At 47.4% G+C, this 20,907-nt stretch overlaps 1 protein-coding gene across 1 annotated transcript; it reads right to left on the bottom strand.

Annotated features, from left to right (window-relative positions):
• Window positions 1–3,372: 3,372 nt before the first annotated feature.
• On the bottom strand, window positions 3,373–7,909 carry COX7A2 (cytochrome c oxidase subunit 7A2). Its single transcript, XM_066604621.1, has 4 exons — window positions 7,753–7,909; window positions 5,655–5,744; window positions 4,270–4,354; window positions 3,373–3,578 (listed from the first exon to the last, which is right to left on the bottom strand). Exons 1-4 carry the CDS (start codon window positions 7,768–7,770, stop codon window positions 3,523–3,525), a joined length of 249 nt encoding a protein of 82 aa, XP_066460718.1. The 5' UTR covers window positions 7,771–7,909; the 3' UTR covers window positions 3,373–3,522.
• Between the last annotated feature and the right edge of the window lie 12,998 nt (window positions 7,910–20,907).

Below are 20,907 nucleotides of genomic sequence, written 5' to 3' on the forward strand. Positions count from 1 at the left end.
ACGGGAGGAGCCTTTTGAAGTCTCTTGCTTCCTGTCCCTACGAGGTCAAGGTGCAACCTCCATGTCTGCCGTCACAATGACGCCGGGAAAACCCTCTATACTGGGATGGTAAGTAAAACATTGCGATATTTCGTGGGCCATTTTGGGCAAATTCTCACAATCGTGCACATGATTTCATGAGACATGCACACTTTATATCAGGATGCAAATGTGCTGGAATCTTTCAGACATGCAACATCACCCCAACTTAACGCCAGTGGAAGAATCAATGTACCAATTATGGGAAATCTGTTATATGTACATATATACAGACATGCTCTAATCCTATCTAACAACTGCCTGGAGGAAGCTATACATAACACACGCGTCAGGGATGTGGAATCCCACCTTATTGGTCTGTATTGTGTACCATTTTTCTATTTTCATGTTTTAACCCATTGCAATTAATGCTAGATGGAGAGGTTAAAGCATGTTATGGTGGCACTTAGGGGTATATTTATACATGTAGATATCTAGTTCCCAACATTGAGGCTGCCAACAGTTTTAAAATTCTTCTTTAATATATATTGTGTGAAATAAGATTGCTTTCTTCATATTATTTTTGTTCTGTGTATGCAGTTTTTTGGTTACGTAACATCTCTAATTTCCTCCAACCGGGGCATTTCTTCTACTTGCTGTAGGAACACTTAGGGCTCATGTCCACGACTGTGCTTTCGCCACGTATTATGCATGCCGTGTGATGTGCGGTGAATGAAGTCTATGAAAGTGAACAGACTTTTATTTATCCATGCATATGGATCTTTGACAAAGACCACCAGGTCGAAACGTTGCTGTCAATTTTATTGTCATGGGGGAATAAAGGACACTTTCTACTTTGCTAACCTGGATGCTGCCACTACTTCTTGTCTTCTTGAATACGTTTTGGGAATAAGTTCAGATCCCTAGTGGCTCTTGGAACCTGTAAGTCCTGCCACTGATGTGGATAAAGGTGATGCTGTTGGTGTCCTATTACTATTGAATGTGGGCATGCACAGTCTCTGCCTGCAGAGCAGGCATTTCTAAACATCGGTCAGGAGGGGTGTCATGTGTCCTTAAGGAGAGCAGCATGGAGTGAGTGGCAGTGGCATAGGCTCTCCTGCAAGGAGAGCACCAAAAAGGGGTGTGGGGACACCTAGAAGGTGAGCGAGGAGACTTCTAAGGCCATGAACAATACCTCTGGAGCACCACCTATTTGATTGCAGCATTTCTTCAAATCAATGTGACTTTTTAGCAAGCCTTAACACTGATGAGGGGCAAACACTCCGAAACAGCTGTATGTGTATGGTTTTCTTGCTTGGTTTCCTATTCCCAATCATTGTTAAGGCTTGTTAAAAAGTCAAGTTGACTTGCAAGAAGGCTGACATCCAAAAGGTGGCGCTGCAGAGGTATTGTTCCATCTTTATTTGCACAAACATCAGTAAAACACTGCAGGGGGGACCTCATATCTGCTGAATCACTACATCAAAGCCACAGTGCCGAAAGGAAGTGATCCATAGCAGTAACAGGACTCCATTCAAGAGGCATGGAGCAGTCGCTCCCTTTCAACAAGGCCTTCAATCACTTAAGCTTACATCAAGGAAATCCATAGATTCTTGGAGGTAAGGGGCCCCCAGTATCCACCACAGGGAACACCAGACTTTTCAATGGCTCCATGCAGAGACTTAATCAGGAACTTTAATCCAGTAGGTCCTGTATACGGGGAGGAAGGCCCTGTGGCACCTGCAAGCGACCCAGAAGCTGGTTCTCTGAGAGATCCAAAAGAAGACAACCTGCCGCATGGACAGGAATTGAAAATATGGAGTGTGTTCCAGCCTTTAAAATGATCTTGGAGGTTCTCATTTCCTGTCCGGATGGGAGGTGGTCTCTCACAGATGCTGCCATAGGTGCAAGGGAGGGGAATATATATATATATACACATATATATATATATATATATATATATATATATACACACACACACACACACACACACACACATACATATATATATATATTATATAATAAAATGAGTAGGCTTGAGGTGACATTCACACAACTGTATTATGGGTGCATTTTAGCACCCATAGCATAGACTAGTGTTCCAACCCAACAGCAGGTCTACTGACCTGAATTCCCAGGATGAAAGGAATCTATCATGCTGTGAATTTTTGTTAGTAGACCTACAGCTGGGCCAGGGCACTTGTCTATAATATGGAGCTAACATGAGCCCATAATGGTTATTTTAGTCACCTAAGCTCCTGCTGTGCTTAATTCTGGTTTCACACCATAAGCAGATTCTCTGAACTGCAAAGAGTCCTTTAAATGCTTTTTGGCAAAAAGGGGGTTGTCATGTTGCCTTTTACTAAGGGATGGCTTTAGTCCGGTCACTACCACCTAGGCCTGATCGGTGGATTGCTGAGGAGATGGTTGTCCTTCTGGAATGTTCTCTATGGCACGGGTCCCCAACTCCAGTCCTCAAGGACCACCAACAGGATTTCCTATAGTAAGAACACCTGTGGCAATGTCTGAGGCACCAAGAATAATTACATCACCTGTGCAACACTGAGGAAATCCTGAAAACATGACTTGTTGGCAGTCCCTCAGGACTGGAGTTGGGGAACACTGATCTATGGCACTCTGGAGAAGTCAGTGAATTTTGGATTCTTACTTACCTCCTTAACAAAGGCCTTTCACCCCAGAGTGCACATAAAAAAGCCAACTCCTCTACTGCACAACATACAACAGCCAGGAGTTTAAAGGGGCTTTCCAGGACTTTGATAATGATTGCCCATCAGAGGACAGTGTGAAGAAGTAGACAGGTTTCCTTAAAGCAGATTGTAACTGAAATATTGCAGAACAGTGGAGCTCTCTTTAATGGAGAAACAATGGGGCACACTTACAAACATTTTTACGTCACTTTCTGGTGTTAAGAAAAAAAAAAAAAAAAGAAGTCAAGTTTTCGCACTATCACAAAATTTGCGACGACTTCATTCCACGCTGGCCCCACCACTTTTGGAAAATTAAAAAAAAAAAAAAAAAAACTAGGCAGGGCTTGTTGAGAGGGTGTGTTTGGCTGCCCCAGTCAGATTTATAGATTCTGCAAACTGGTGTAAATTATACCAGACCCAGCATACATTTCTGAAGAGGCTCACAGAGGTGCTGGGGATACACATAATACATAAAGAGGTGGGCACCTAGGGAAATGCCTGGTTTAGCAGGTTTCCTCCAATGTGCTTATTTACCTGTACTACTAGTATGTTCAGTGGAGACGTAACACTTGACACCTAAAAAGGAGACATTTCGCACACATAACCCATTTCCCTTCTTAAAAAAAAAAAAAAGATACATGGAGAATAGTGCTGTAAAACTGCTTTATTAAAAGCAGCCTATACAGTACATTTTCATAAATATTGTTTCCATCATTTAATTAGATCTTTATGACAAGGAGAGCCATCCCTGATGCATCACGTAGAACTGGACAGAGTTGGGAATGACACACTGGAACTATTTATTTTTTGGCTGCGAATACGTGGCAAGCTGATAAACAGAGATGCCACCGCCTGGGGAAAAAGAAATATAGGTTATATTTCACAGCAATCACATCAGTATTCTAAAACTCCCCACACTATACTACTCAATTTGTAAGCAGGTACTCAGAAATAAGAATATCCAGCATGCACTGCACTCCTTGTGACCAGGACTAAGTGTGCTTAGAGCGTGTGAAGACATACAAGACCATTCACCCTCGCCCACTAGACAAGGACAAGGACTCATTTTAGGGATGCAAGGTCCCCAAGCACCCCCAGTTTAGAGAGAATTTACCACCCTCTGAAAAATCTTGTTCTGGATATATGCAATTAAAATCACCCCCACCTACACCTTGGTCATAAACTTAGGTACAACATGCAAACGACAGCCGTTGGACCCCATCAGTAAGTTTGGGCCCAGTCCTCTCACAGCAGGATTCAGCCTTTAACCTGGCTTCACAGGGACACAAGTGCATGGCATAGTTGCAATTATGCAGGGTTTCACGCATCTCCTTGCGTATTGCATTTTCACCCCTCCCCCCCAAACCCCACCACCCCAATTGACTTCTATGGGGACTTTTGATGTGCAGAAAATAGCATGTTTTATTATATTAAAAGAAGAGAAATGACAGGTATGCAGGGGCAAATTCTGCTGCGGGCTCCGAACTGTTTGTGTGCAGGCGGCCCAAGTCAAGATCATAAACAATATAATAATTTCACTTACCAATGGCTACAACTACCGCGGTTATCCTGTAAAAGATGACATCCCAAAATCCTCCCTTTACATGGATAAGAAGGTCATTATCTTCCTGCAAGAGAAAGCAGTGAGTGAATGACAGCCCGAAGCACAAGGGGCAACATGCAGTTCATGTACAGTACTAATCTTACACCATCTTTAAAGGAAATCTAGGACTGCCAACCAGTTCTAAAGATCCATCGCTGGCTTCCCAAACGGAACCTCTGACCGATGTGAATGAAGCCCAAGGCTGACGCAGTGGTACGTGCACTGGATGCATATGGGGGAAGGGGGATGGGAAGTGCCCAAACTGGGGACAAAAGAGACCTCCATTCCAACTTGTCCCAAGTTTGCAAATCTTGTATAGGGAAGCATGAATTAGCCCCTTCGTACCACATGGAGATCTCCTGGCAGCACAAGTCCACACTATTGAGTGACTGCAAGAATCAGAACTAACTCTGATCCTCACCATTTACCAAAAGTGTTTTTTTTTTGTTTTTTTTTTAATCTTTGTCAGCTGCGGCAGAGTTTCGCATAGTTTCTCTCATTATTTTCAATGGGAGACCTTGCATCGCCGGCCTCACTGAAAATGGGTGGTGGGATGAGAGAGCACGCAGAAAAATGGAACATGCTGCGATGTGTTTCCCGTATGGCATCGCAGTGCCATGCGGTAAAACATCGCTCATATGTATGGCCCATTCAAAAGAATGGGGTTCATATTTGTGCGTCTCAACGCACAAATCTCGTGCAATTTTATCGGCTTGCGTGAAGCCGGCCCAAGACACACTGCCTATTGAAAAGGCATGTCTACCAATGATAAAACTGGTAGCAGTCACATGACATGTTCCAATCATACAGCAGTCAGAGCACATCAACAGTGCTGTACAAAACCAAACTACCCGATATATATTAACCCCTTGTGGCCCATTTTTGCCCAACAATCAACCGCTCAAAATTCATTCAAACGAACGGATGTGAGTAATAATCATTCAGCGCCAATGTGAGAAAAAAAACAAAACTATGGCTGGCCTCTTATTGTGTGCAAATGCTCCCCCGCTTCACATAGTAGGTGAGGTGCTGAGCGAGAAGGAAGCCGTGTCTCTCATGGACTCCAACAGGTCATGTGTTCAGGATCTCCTATAGTAAGACCACCTGTGGCAATGTCTGAGGCGCCGACAATAACAACATCACCTGTACAACACTGAGGAAATCCTGAAAACAAGACCTGTTGGCGGTCCCTGAGGGCCGGAGTTGGGAAGCGCTGCTCTAGACAGTCACAAAATCTAGGGGAGGAATAGGGTGGTGAGCCGACTTTTGCTTTGATGTGTCAAAATAAGTCATGTCACTTCTGTTCACTCTGATAGCATCATTACCTGAAACAGCTTCTGCCTCTCGGGAACCCGGTTCTGTAGTGACTTCTGGGTGGAGCTGCTGAAGGTCCGCTGAGAGACCAGACGGAGGGCCTGAAAGAGGGATTACAGCTCAGACTGGGAATTATAAGCAAGTAAACACTTATAATAAAGCCATTCGAGAGCACCCCAATGAGGAGACACCTAGGGGGTGAGTGAAGGGTCTTATAAGGCCATGCATGCTCCTCAGGGAAACACATGTAAACAAGGAAGATGGAACAATAGCTCTCCACCTATTGGATGGCAGCATTCCTACAACCCAATGTCAGACTCTTTATACAAGCCTTCTAACAATGACTATTTCCCAGAAGAGCACGCATGGCCTTGTAAGTCTCCGCACTCACCTAATATGTGCTCTCCCTAAGGAGAGACAATACCCTCCCAACTCACATCACAGGCTTCTCACCATCATCCAGGAACAAGGCAAGTGGAGGATATTGTCCCCCATTCATGTGAGCAACCGGCCTATAAAAGCACAACAGCTTGATAAACAACTGATTAAAAATCGTTACTCTACCGTTTTGTGTCTTCAGCTCCTACGCAGACTAATGTGTCTCCACAGTCAGACTGCGAACAAACCCTGTGTAGTTGGCTTCTATAACCATCACTAACGCATGACAGCAGGAAGTAACAGAGCGAGCGATGTAGGACTGCGCAGCGCTTCCTCTAATCATGGGCACTCATGGCTCCGCAGAGAAGCTGTGTACACAAGCCGGTAATAGTTAACAAGCTGCTTTATTGTAGATGCACTAATAAGGCTCTGGTATACGCCTCCTGCTTCTTAACTGTCTACAAAAGCTTGTGAGCTGCAAGTGATCAGCCATTCACACCGGACAATCATCGCTCAAAAGTCGTTCAGACAAACTAATCTGCGCAATAATCGTTTAGTGTCAGTGCAAAAAAATAAACTCACTCACAAGTTCTTATCACATAAAAAGCATCGCTGGATCGCGGGCTTGTCATTCCGTAAAAATGCTTCACATAGAAGGTTCCCGCAGTCGCCGGCCGCTCGTACGACATTACTCCTTGGTTACAGGATTCATAAATCCCGCCTCCAGGAAGCGATGGCTCCGATTGGTTCTTTGAGCGCTGCATTGATTGGTTCTTTGAGCAGCATGGCTCAGCCAATTCATAAATGCCGCCTCCACAACACGATGGCTGTTGATTAGTTCTTCAAGCGCTGCTCAGCCAATCAATGCAGCACTCGAACCAATGTGATGGCTGGAAACCAGGAAGTGATCCTGTCTGGGTGCACGCCGGAGAGCAGCAGGAGGACCTGGATGCCACCTGCTAGGTAAGTATAAGACCTCCCTCGAAAATAAGATACTGTGCCTCTTTTGGGGCAAAAATAAATATAAGACAGGGTCTTATTTTCAGGGAAACAGTAATAGAGGGACCGCTCTGTCCCTTCTGTATGTGGAAAGAACTTGCAGTCTACATCAGACGTCAAACACGACCCGCCTCATATGTGACCCATCGGCCTTACAGTCTGAAGCTCCGCTGCGGCGGCAGTACAGGCAGACCTCTTCCCCACCGTCTGCTTACATGCAGCACAGATGCTGAGGGGAGGGGGCAGCGGTCACAGACTGCACTGGAGGCGGTGGCTGGGTGAGTGCACGGCCGGCGGGGTCACTGGGAATACCATGGGAGTCACTTCCCGGCCAGAGGCCAATACTGGGAATACATTGGGGACACCTGCTACTAAGGCCACTATTACTACTGGGGCCACTATGGGGGGCTGTATTTCTACTGGGGCCACTATGGGGGACTGTATTACTACTGGGGCCCCTATGGGGGAACTGTATTACTACTGGGGCCCCTATTAGGGCTCGGTCACACAGGCAGAAGTGCATTTCAGTCGCACAAATATATGACATATTTGTGTAGATGACCCTCGCCTAAGCCCCAGTTTCCCGGCTACTGCGGGGTTGTGCGCCCACGGACATGCAGCTTTCCTGTATCTGCACCAACGTGACAATAGACGCTCGTGTGAACGAGCCAGCTCGGGGTTCTTGCTGTGGGGTGTGATGCTGCCTGGCGGGTAACAGACCGGACGCGGTACCTGCAGGTTCCGGAACATGGCGCAACGGCTTTCTCACTATCCGCTATTCGACTTCTATAGAGAAACAAGGACACCAGACGGCCGGAAAAGGAAGCAAAATCTAGCCGGAAGTACGACACCAAATCACGTGGTGACATGAGTGGGCGGGGCTAGGGTGAACCTACGGTGAGGCCGTCCTCTAGCGACAAGGGTGCTGGGCAGGGAGGTGACGCATAAGCCACGCCTTCTAATGCTCTGACCACGCCCTCCTGCACGCTCCTGTGGGATAGTTTATCACTGCGGGAAAGTGAGCAGCAACGCGCCAATCGCTGTCATGTCCTCAGAGCACGTGATAGCGGAGGGCGGCGGCGCCGCAATGTTATACCTGGCACTGCACCCCTACCCGGCCTGTAATAACCGTACTACATACAGGGGGCGCCTGACGAGGTGCCTGCCGGCCTCTCACCCCTGTGTACGGTTAGCATATTTGGTATTTCAGCCGCACTTAAGCGGCGCTGCTGATTAGAGCCATCTGATTGGCTCTTCGGCACCACGTGACTACACTGCGTGCTCGCGGATTGCCTTAAGCAGCTGTGAACTACACACTACACTTAAGCAGCCGTGCACAGACCCCCCTTTGGAGATGTACACGAGTGCTACTTCACGAGACCCGCGGGGGTTTAGCATTAGGCCTCCTTCCCACGAACGGATTTATGCCGCGTAAATTCGCGGCAAAAATCCGCTGCGTTGCCCCCTGCTATTAGGTTCTATTGAACCTAATAGCACAATGCTCACGGTGCGGAATTCCACCGCGGAATTACGCACCGTGAAATCTCCCGTCCTCACCCGCAGCATGTTCTATTTGCCGCGGGTGTACGCGCTGACGGCTTCCATTGCAGTCAATGGAAGCCGTCCGTTCACGCTATCTCCCGCTGTAACACAGCAGAAGATAGCGTGAAAAAACGCTTCCCCGCCTACCGCCGCGCGTCATATGACGCAGCCGGCGCGTCACGTGACACGGCCGGCCGCGTCATGTGACGCGGTGGGCGTGTCACATGATGCGGTGGGCGGGGAAGCGTCTTCACGCTATCTTCCGCTGGTAAGTATGGGGTCTCTGGGGGGCGCCGTGACGGGCTTCACTGCGGAATATTACGCGGCGGAGCCCGTCACGCTCGTGTGAAGCCGGCCTTAGGTTGAGGCTGGGTTCACACAGGGCGTATTTGCCGCGGATTGCCGTTGCATATCCGCACTGCGGCAAAACAGCTGCGTTTGCAGTGCAATGCAGCACAAATGAGATTTGCCAAAAGGCTGTTCTCACAGGACGGATGTTTTCCGCACAGCCGCAGTGCGGAAATGCAACTGCGTCGCGGTTTTAAAAGATGCAGCATGTTCATTCTTTGGTCGTTTCTGCAGCGCTTTTTTGTCCATAAGCCTCTATGGACGCAGCCAAAACCGCACCAAATACGCGACAAAAGTAAAAAAGCGCGAAAATCCGCAAGCCCAAATTAACCTTTGAAGCGGTTTTGCCGCAGAAGCAGTTCTTCTGCGTCAAAACCGCAACGGAAAAACCGCAGCAAAACCGCAACAAATCCGCCCTGTGTGACCCTAGCCTTAGGGTTAGCACGGCTGCTTAAGTGTAGCGTGTAGTGCACGACTGCTTAAAGGGGTTGTCCCGCGGCAGCAAGTGGGTCTATACACTTCTGTATGGCCATAATAATGCACTTTGTAATGTACATCGTGCATTAATTATGAGCCATACAGAAGTTATTCACTTACCTGCTCCATTGCTAGCGTCCTCGTCTCCATGGATCCGTCTAAATTCGCTGTCTTCTGGTGTTTTTAGACGCGCTTGCGCAGTCCGGTCTTCTCCCTGGTGAATGGGGCCGCTCGTGCCGGAGAGCTGGTCCTCGTAGCTGCGCCCCGTCACGTGTGCCGATTCCAGCCAATAAGGAGGCTGGAATCAGCAATGGACCGCACAGAGCCCACGGTGCATCGTGGGTGAATATCCCGGCGGCCATCTTGGTAAAGGAAGAAAGAAGTCGCCGCAGCGCGGGGATTCGGGTAAGTAATAAACTTTTTTTTTTTTAACCCATCCCTTGGGTTTGTCTCGCGCCGAACGGGGGGCCTATTGAATTTTTAAAAAACCCGTTTCGGCGTGGGACAACCCCTTTAACCCCTTAGTGACCAAGCCTGTTTGCGCCTTAATGACCTGGCCAAATTTTGCAAATCTGACACGTGTCAATTTTGCATGGAAAAACACCAGAAAGGTTTTGCATATCCAAGCGATTCTGACATTGTTTTTTCGCCACATATTGTACTTCATTTAGGCGGAAAAAAAAGACCGATAGAATTTGTGTTTATTTATTAAAAGCGCCAAAACTGGGAACATTTTTAAAAAATCATCATTTTTTCGCATTTCCAACTGCAATATCTCAAATATGTGCAAACATAATATAGAAATTTTTGCTAAGATATATATTTCTATCCGTTTACTTTATTCTGAATGCACATTGGAAAAACTTTCGTTTTTTTTTAACCATTTAGGAGACGTACAAATGTAACATTACTTTTCAGCATTTTGAGGAACACTTTGTTTTCCTACACCAAGCCAAGATTGGAAAGGCTCATAGGAGTCAAAATGATAGATACCCCCACAAGTGACCCCATTTTAAAAACTACACCCCTTAACGTATTCACTGAGGGGTGTCATGAGTATTTTAACCCCACAGTTTTTTTTTTAGGAGTCAATGCAATTTAGAAGAGAAAAACTAAAATTTCATATTTTTGCAAATATGTCATTTTAAAGACAGGACTTTTTTCTATAGTACACATGAAAATTAGGATTTGCACCCCAGAATGGATACCCCTGTTTGTCCCGTGCTCAGAAACATACCCATTGTGGCCCTAGTATTACGTCTGGATGCACAATGGGGCCCAAAATGAAAGGAGCAACCGGTGGCTTTCGGAACAGAAATTTAGCTTGAAGGAGATTTAGGCCCTTTTGCACACTTGTAGAGCCATTGAGTGACCAAAACGATGGAGAACGCCCACAAGTGACCCCATTTTGAAACGTAGACCCCTTAACGAATTTATCTAGGGGTACGATGACTTTTTTGACTTCACAGTTTTTGAATGAATGTAAGCCAAGCCGAAGGAAAAAAATTACGATTTTCATTTTTTCGGTAATTCTGTCATTTCAAAAGCAGGTTTTTTTTGTACAGCACATATATGAATGAAGGCTTGCACCCTAAAATGGATACCCCTGTTTGTCCCATGCTCAGAAACATACCCATTGTGGCCCTAATCATATGTCTGGATGCAGGGGCGTACCTAAAGGCTCAGGGGCCCGGGTGCAAAAGTTCAGCTCGGGGCCCCCCCACCCCGGGCCTCCTCCCCACATGCCCCCGTACCCATACCTAGATCGTGCTGCATACATGATCTGCCCCTTGGCGTAATCTTTCCAAACATGACACATTTCCTGCACATCAAAATGTGCTTGTAGCCCCGCAGGCTACTCTCACACACATCGCTTTTTACCGCTATTAGCACAGCGCCCCGAGCACCGTACTAACCACGGTACAACACTCCCTTAGATTTCGATGAGGTTACACAAATTTGTGCTCGAACACGGTGTTTCTAACGCTGTGATTTTCGAGAGCTGTCTGTTCTATTTTTGCATTTTTGTGGTTTTTAACACATCTCATCACCCATCACAATGATGGGGTGCATTGAAGAGTGCTGTCAGACGCTGTAACCGGTGTTCAAAAACGCTGCTCGAAATTACGGTAAAAATGCCACGATTTTGAGCTGCGTTTTCTGAACACGTGTCAGAGTGGCCTCAGGGGGTCATGTTTATGTTGCACTTTAGAACCACAATTAAGACACATAAAAACCTGCATGCAGTATTTAAAGACCGCGTACGGTATTAGGGTGACTGCCCACTACAGGTTTTTTTCACGACGAAATTTGCAGCGTTTTTTTTTTCTGCAGGGGTCTATGGGACTTGTAATGTTAAAATCACGATTGCACAAAATCGCGATTTCGCGGTAAATTGTGATTTTGCGCGATCGTTATTTTAGCATTACAAGTCCCATAGACCCCAGCAGGAAAAAAAACGCTGTAAATTTCGCCGTGAAAAAAAAATGTAGTGGGCAGTCACCCTAAAGGAGCTGCAGACACTATTAATAACAGCATGTGGTTTTGATGCGGTTTTTAATTGCGTGTAAAGGGTGCAAATAAATACAGAAAATCCAGGGAGAAGGAGAGGGAGAGAGAGATACACACACACACACACACAGATATACACACACACACAGATATACACACACACACAGATATACACACACACACACACACACACATATACACACACACACACAGATACACACACACACACACACACACACACACATATACACACACACACACACACACATATACACACACACACACACACACACACACACACACACAGATACACACACACACACAGATATACACACACACACACAGATATACACACACACACACAGATATACACACACACACACAGATATACACACACATACACACACACACACACACAGATATACACACACACAGATATACACACACACACACACAGATGTACACACACACACACACACACACACAGATGTACACACACACAGATGTACACACACACAGATGTACACACACACAGATGTACACACACACACACACAGATGTACACACACACAGATATACACTTACCCCAGGGCTCGGTCCACTTCTCCTCCATGTGACAGCAGCAGCAGGAGAGGTAAACTCAGAAGCTTCCCTGTTCAGCAGGAAGCAGGGGGGGGGGGGGCAGCACATGATCCCTGTCCCCTGCCGTCCCATGTGACCTCCTCCCTCCTCCCCTGCCGGTCCATGTAAGTACCTCCCTGCTTTTCCTCTAAGGCTGGCTGTTCTGACTGCCGCATCATGCGGGGGAAAGAACGGTCAGCCATTAATGCACTGAATGTGCATGGGGGTATGTCGGAGGGCGGCTCCGGGGCCCCTTGAGCTCATGGGCCGGGTCGCCATGGCGACCCCAGCACCCCCTGACGCTACGCCTATGTCTGGATGCACAATGGGGCCCAAAATGAAAGGAGCAACCGGTGGCTTTCGGAACAGAAATTTTGCTTGAAGGAGATTTAGTCCCCATTGCCCACTTGTAGAGCCATTGAGTGACCAAAACGATGGCGAACCCCCACAAGTGACCCCATTTTGAAAAGTAGACCCCTTAACCAATTTATCTAGGGGTATGAGGACTTTTTTGACTTCACAGTTTTTGAATGAATCTAAGCCAAACCGAAGGAAAAAATTATGATTTTCATTTTTTTGGCAATTGTGTCAATTTAAAAACAGGTTTTTTTTGTACAGTATACATAGGAATGAAGACGTTCACCCCAAAATGGATACCCCCATTTGTCCTGTGTTCAGAAACATACCCATTGTGGCCCTAATTTACTTAAAGGAAACATAGCTAGGCCTATAATGGAAGGAGCACCCATTGGATTTCAGGGTACAACGGAATAAATTCCAGTCCCCATTGCCCACTTGTAGAGCCATTGAGCAGCCAAAATGATAGAGAACCCCCACAAATGGTCCCATTTTGAAAACTAGACCCCTTAACAAATCCATCTAGGGGTGTACTGCATATTTTGACCCCCACAGTATTTGAATGAATCTAAGCAAAGCAAAAGGAAAACATTACGATTTTCATTTTTTTGGCAATTTTGTCAATTTAAAAACTGTTTTTTTTGTACAGTGTACATAGGAATGAAGACGTTCACCCCAAAATGGATACCCCTGTTTGTCCCGTGTTCAGAAACATACCCCTTGTGGCCCTAATCTACTTACAGGACACATGGCTAGGCCCATAATGGAGGGAATGCCCGCTGGATTTCAGGGTACAACTGAATAAATTCCAGGCCCCATTGCCCACTTATACGGAAAAAAATTTGACTTCCTAAAAATAATCCCCCCCCCTCCCCCCCGCCATCCCCATTTTTTGGCATTCCCTAAATATTAGTTAAAGGTAATAATATAAACTGCGTTTTATGTCCGAAGACAGGGGTAATTACGGAGGCTGGTTGGGTTGGGCACATGGGGCAAGAAAACCGGGTATCCCCCCTCCTCTCATGTATTTTGGGGATATTTCGTGACCTCAGCGGTGGGGATGGGGTGTAAAAAGTGGCCCTCTGTGAGGCTTTGTAATCTTGCTGCGGTGCGGCGGTCTCACAGAGAAGGCGCTCAACAAGCTGCTCCTGGAACTGCAGGAAGGTAAGCGTTCCCAGGGCTTCTTGTAAATTACGGATTACAGGTAGCGGTCTGAATAACGCCGGGCTCACACGGCCGTAGGTGGAATCCGCTTGTGGAGGCCCGCAGCGGATCCCGACTGTGAGCCCGGCTGTGACCCTGCGTACGGCCGCGAAATGTACTGCTCATAACTGCGTACTCACACAGGTGGTCATGCGCAGTACTTTTTTTTTTGGTTGCATTTCCCGCACCATCGCTTAGAGATGACCCGGGTACCCGCAGCTCATACACAATGTATTTGCACATGGGCTGCGAGTATATCCGCCGTCTTAGAGCACAATGGGCTCTAGGTCGCAGATATCCTCGGTAAAATATAGCATGCTGTGTTCTGTTTCTGCGAGTGGATTCCGTAATTCCAACCCACTAATTGGGGGGAATTGTGTGATCCAATGCATGCTATTGATCCGTGGATTACCGCTGATCAAGCGCATGCAGAACCCGTAATTCCTTTCCGGTCATGCGTGACCGGCCTAATGTTATATCGCTAATCTATCACGTGACCGGGGACCGCTCAGCGAGGCCACCGGTCACTGCTCTAAGCACTGGGAGCAAGGAGATTTAAAATTTCCTGGGCTCCCCGGCTCCTGTGAATGTGTCCGGCATTTTGCCGGCGGGCGCATGCGCAGCAGCCGGAAGGGTCCATAGAGGATAATCGCATCTGGATTCAAATGCGGAAGCCTCCGAGAAGATGTTTCATCTCCCCCCACCGATCGCATCGGTGAGGGGAGCTGAAACTGCCACTTTAAGAACTTTTACGTGATCGCCATTATGCATTGGATAACGGCGATCACGTGACCAGTAACCGCATATCGCGGCTCCCCGTGACATCTCCAGGCTCTTGGCTACCTTTGGTAGCCAGCAGCAGGGAGATTTTACATTTCTTGGGCAATATTTCACTTTTGCGCATGCGTCCGCCATCATGCTGACGGGCGCATGCGCAGAAGCTGGGGTAAGGTCCGCGGATGAACATCCCATCAGGGAACAAATCCGGGGACCTTGGGTACGTAATTTCATCCCCCCTTACGGATACGATCCGTAAGGGGAGATGAAACTTTAACTTTTTTTTTACTTTTTAACTTTATATGATCACCGTTATCCGATGGATAACGGTGATCATATGACTGGAAACCGCATACAGCGGTCCCCAGTCATATCTCCCTGCACTCGGCTAACTGTGACAGCCGGGTGCAGGGAGAGTTTGAATTTGCCGGGCTCGCTGGCCTTCTGCGCATGCGCGCCACATCGCAGAAGCCAGCGGGGGGTTTGGAGACCGGCCGGAGGACATCGGCGGACCTGAGGTGAGTATTTTCACCTCCCCTCATGGATCCGATCCATGAGGGGAGGTGAAACTTTTCTTTTTTTACACTTTTTTTCACTTTTCCGCGATCGTCGTTATCCATTGGATATAGGAGCTACCTACAGGAGCCGGGAGCCAGGAGATTTTAAGTCTCCCGCGCCGCCGGGCCTTCTGCGCATGCGGCTGTCGTAATGCCGCCTAGCGCGCATGCGCAGAAGGACGGCTACGGCGCCCGGAGCATCGGGACAGCGGGTAGTCGTGCGGCGGACCTCGGTGAGTAATTTCAGCTGCTCCGACGGATCCGATCCATCAGAGCAGCTGAATATGTCACTTTTTTTGCAGTTTTATTTACTTTTTTGCGATTGGCGCTATCCATTGCATAGCGCCGATCGCAATGCCGGGGGGGTCCGAACAGCCCGGGATGACAGCTCCATGCTGTCGGCGACCTGCGGACACCGACAGCATGGAGCTGTCACGTCCACAGCCCGAGGGGCTTTATTCTCTGTAGGACACGGTTTTACGTCCTCAGAGAATAAAGACCACTTCGGGAGGACGTCAAAACACTATGGGCTGGTCGTTAAGGGGTTAAGGCAATCCACGTGCACGCTGTGTAGTCACGTGGTGCCGAAGAGCCAATGAGGTGGCTCTAATCATCAGCGCCGCTTAAGTGCGCCTGAAATACCAAATATGCGTAGGGTTATGGCAGGAGGTGGTGGATGTGGTGCATTACAGAGGACGGAGTGCTTGAGTCCTGACCTAGTGGCTCCATCAGCCTCCTCACATCCACTATCATAGTAAAGCAGCGCAGGCCTCGGTGCCGCCATAGTCACGAGCTGCTGGCTGACGCGGTGGCTTGGGTGGACGTTGGCCTGTTCATGGCCTTGCGTATATTTCTTTTCCACTAGCATTTACGGGATTATTAGTGTGAGACTTTAGTAATCTCTGCACTTCTGCAGACGCAGTGCCACCATTGTTACGTTTTGTTTATTGTAACCACTGTGAAAAGGGTTTAACTTTGAAGTATTTTTTTTTCATACTTTACAAAACTATTTTAGGGTGTTTTTTCTCATATTTGCGATGGGAATTCTGTTTTTCCTGCTCCATTTGGGGAGCAGGAAAGGGAAACCCCGTGACTAAACAGCTCCGTCTTATGAAGGAACAAACAGCGCAGAATGCACCCCATAGACTAGAATGGAGTCCGTTCAGTTTCCACTCAGCTGCCCGGCATTTTACCTTCTAGCAGTTTGCGTCAGATCTGCGACAGCGCCTCAGAGCGGCGGTTCCAACACAGATGGGGCCCCATCATTACTTTACTATGTGACATTTTTCTTTGATCCCCACAGGGCAATTGTTCAATCAATCGTACAGTATAATGTAATACTATAGTATTGCATTATACTGTATTCTGAACAACCATTCTAGATAGGTGATCATTCACAGAAGCCCGGGGAGTCTTCACACGGGGGCCGATCAGGACACCAGCATGCTGATCAGGACTTTTAAATGATGCCAGAACTGACAGTGACATTTAGGGTATTCTCTCCGAATATCGCTGCTGTGGGCGGGTGTCAGCTATCATAGATGGCCAACACCCACCATGTATGTAGCAGGCTTAGCTCCGTATATGGACACTGCACAGGGAGGGGTTAAAACAAGCCAAGATAAGAGAGAACTGAAGGGAAGCAGGAGAGACATCAGGCCTCATGTCCACAGGCAGTTTTTCACTGCGTATTACACAATAAATGGAGTCCATAAAAGCCAATGGCTGTTCACTGATCCATACACACCGGCGTGTAGACCGCAGCATGCTCTATTTCTCTGTGTGCCACCCTATGCATTAGAGGCAGCGTATGCAGCGCTGCCCATACACAATATTTTGCGTACCGGTGGTATTTTCCTTCTTAACCCTGCTGTGAAACAGAGCGGCCATACATGGTCTCTGCGAGCAGACCGGACATTTCCAAATACCAATAGAAACCCGCAGCATTTTACCAATACAGCTGTGGGCATGAGGCCCAAGGTCCATAGATGGATTATCGCTGCAGAATTCCGTCCATGGACATGCCATGTTAAAAGATTCTTCCCTGCCCACGAGCGGAAATCAACTGCGATTTTCCGCTCACGGGGAAGAATTGCAGCATGTTCTCTTTTGCAATGTAGTGTCCTGAAAAAAAAGGCACTACATAGCGCTGTTTAGCTGTGGGGACCGGTAATATAACAACCGGCCCCAGGGGTTAATCTGAGTCATTTTACATAAGGGATGAGGTAACCTAGCAACCAGTTAGTCATTTTTATCCAGCTGCACAAGATAGAAAAAATGCCCCCTCAGATGATGCAGGTAGCCTAGCAACCAGATAGGCTGTGATTGGCTGCAGCCAAACTGGTCAGCTGACAGGCGATAAATAGCTGGACAATGGTCCCAGGAGCCACAGTAGTGACAAGAAGTAGTGCCAGGGAGGAGAAGGGAAGCGCCAGACAAGAGGGAGAGCAGCAGTGACAGAGAGAGAACAACAAATAGGAGCAAGAGAAAAAGCAGAGGAACCGTGAGGCAGCTTTGGCAGGGAGTAGAGGAACAATTGAAAAGAGATGTAAATATGAAGAGATAGAGAAACGAAATAGTGTAAGCTCCCAGTATATAAATGTGTTAGACACAGGTGTCTACATTGTTGCAATTTGTGTATCATTTCTTAGGCCGGCTTCACACGAGCGTGACGGGCTCCGCCGCGGAATATTCCGCAGTGAAGCCCGTCACGGCGCCCCCCAGAGACCCCATACTTGCCAGCAGAAGATAGCGTGAAGGCGCTTCCCCGCCCACCGCAGTCGCGTCATGTGACACGCCCACCGCGTCATATGACGCGGCGGCGGTAGGCGGGAAAGTGTTTTCACGCTATCTTCCGCTGTGTTACAGCGGGAGATAGCGTGAACGGACGGCTTCCATTAACTGCAATGGAAGCCGTCAGCGCGTACACCCGCGGCAAATAGAGCATGCCGCGGGTGAGGACGGGAGATTTCACGGTGCGAAATTCCGCGGTGGAATTACGCATCGTGAGCATTGTGCTATTAGGTTCAATAGAACCTAATAGCTGTGGGCAACGCAGCGGATTTTTGCCGCGAATTTACGCGGCGTAAATCCGTTCGTGGGAAGGAGGCCTTATTCACTGAGTGTGTGGAAGAAAACTGCCTTTATTTAATAATAGTTTACAGCAAGTTAAGCAAAATATTCAGCACCTCACTGCTCAATACTACAAATCGTGGGCACTGATGTCCCAACTTAAACAGAGAGAACACATCACAAATCGCCCACAAATAAAAATGGCGCTCACCATAAAAGATTAATCACTGCCCACGAGCCGAAAGCAACTGCAATTTTCCACTCGTGGGGGGGGGGGGGGGGGGGGGGAGAGAAATCACAGCATTTTCTATTTTGTGCGAGAGAAGAACAAAACAAAAAAAAAAATCAGACTCTCCATTGCAGTCAATGGAAGCAGCCATTCCCGCGGACCTGTGTCAGCACCAACAGCATCGTGCCCTGCACCACGCCGGCCAAAACACTCACCATGAATCCTGACAGGTGAGTAGTATAGGGTCCGATTTCGCAGTCAGAATCTGACCCAGCTGTGGACATGAGGCCTAAGTGTCATTATAAAGGTGTTTTCCTATCAGGGGGACATAATTGGATCAAGTGAAGATTATTTGATCAAGCTGTCTGATGGTAAGAATGCCCCTTGTTGGGTTGGGGTAAGGCTTACACAAGTGATCCTGTGATGTCATCAGCAGCTCGTTCGCCCTCATGGAGCCTGTTGAGGCAGGCAGATTCAGCGTTTTGCATTCACTTATCTGAAATACTGAAGGATCCGTGTTTAAATTGAACAAGCAGTGAACAAACAATGAATTTTTATGCCTGCAGAAAATAAACGAGCGAGAAGTGAACAATTCTCATTCATCGCTGGCTCAGGTCTAGACCAGGCAATTATCGTTAGCTTTAGCTCCTTTGAATAATAATTCCTTTTAAAAGCACCCTTAGAATATCGGCAGGGACATGAACTTCATTTGACCCAAACGTTAACACAGATGAAATAATGAAGATCATGTCCCACATCCCCTCCATGAGGAGCATGCTGTAGGCCAGAGGGAAGCACAACTTTTCAAATTGAGAACACTGAGCTGTGAGCCTGGAAATAGGCTCCAAAGAGTTAAATTAGCTCCCAAATTGAAGCATTGGAACCACACTCCAGCCAACAGGCCCCATGTCTGACATACTATGGCTGCCTGTCCATGAGCGATTTTTTCACTGCGGAGCTGCGCTTTCCATAGTATTCTTTGGGGAGGAGAGGAAAAAATAAATAAATAAAAAAAATTCGCTCAGGGGGATTTACATTGCAGCATGCTGCAATATGCCGTGATTTTTCGCGGTGAGCCTCTCAGGCTCAGCGCGGAGAGCTGTCAACATTCCCCAGCGGGCTATAACTACGCCTGTGGACAGGAGCCCTAACTCCAACTCAAGGTACCGATGTGCCCAGGAGCAAAATTAAAAGGTCTGCCGCCTTCACTTTAAACGCAGTTACGGGATGAAGTCTCGTGGAAAGCCTGCAGAAATTCCGCAAGATTTCCACAGCAGAAAGGCTGCTTCAAAACCCACGCCGTTTGGTATGCAATTATGTTGTGGATTTGAATTCCAAGCTGCATGTCAGTCCCCGTGCGGCTCGTCCACAGCGCGTACTAGAGGTTTGCAAATCTTTCCACTTTGTTGCTTAATCTCAGGTTGAAAACGCATGCAGAGTTTCCATGTGGAAAGTCCGCCCCGAGTGAACCCAGCCTTACACGACAGTCACATCTAAGGTAGCGCTACAGGGACGTTTTATCCATCCTCTATTTGTAGAATAGTTCTGCCTCTACAGTGTGAGAGTAGACATAACTACCGTAGTAGAACCAGCAGGTGGCAGCATTACTGCAATGCGTGTACATAGGAAGTCTAGCAGTAAAAACATCTGGACACATGAACCAGAATCCAAAGTATGTATTTACATATGTTAATACTTAGTGGGGCTCCTTTGGCCCTAATGACTTAGAATACACTCCGTGACATACTTTCTACCAACATCTGATATACTGGTTTGTTTATTTTCTAACATAGCCTTCCAGTTTTTGTAGAAATTACACAACCTATTCTCAGGATCCACCAACCAGGACCTCCACTGACCAGTATAGATCTGATACAATCAGCTCAGTCCCCCCCACTGCAACAGCCCCGGTTGGTATTATAGGTATAGTTCCCATTCACTTCCTTACCTGCAATACCAAGCCAGTAGATACGGAGCAGTCTTGCTTCCTGCAGAAACCGGCTGTGACGCTGGTGCGGTGAACAATGCTAGTCATTAAATGAGACCTACCATAGTCGCCTGCAAGATGCAGATTCAGAAAACATGACCAATCTATGCAACTGCAAACCAGTTCTAATGATGTACAGAGAACGCAAGTTCAAAAATTAATGTTGCCTTTTTATTTCCATCCAGAAATAACACAAATACAAAGTA

This window comes from Eleutherodactylus coqui, chromosome 1 (genome assembly GCF_035609145.1).
Source record: "Eleutherodactylus coqui strain aEleCoq1 chromosome 1, aEleCoq1.hap1, whole genome shotgun sequence".
NCBI lineage: Eukaryota > Metazoa > Chordata > Amphibia > Anura > Eleutherodactylidae > Eleutherodactylus > Eleutherodactylus coqui.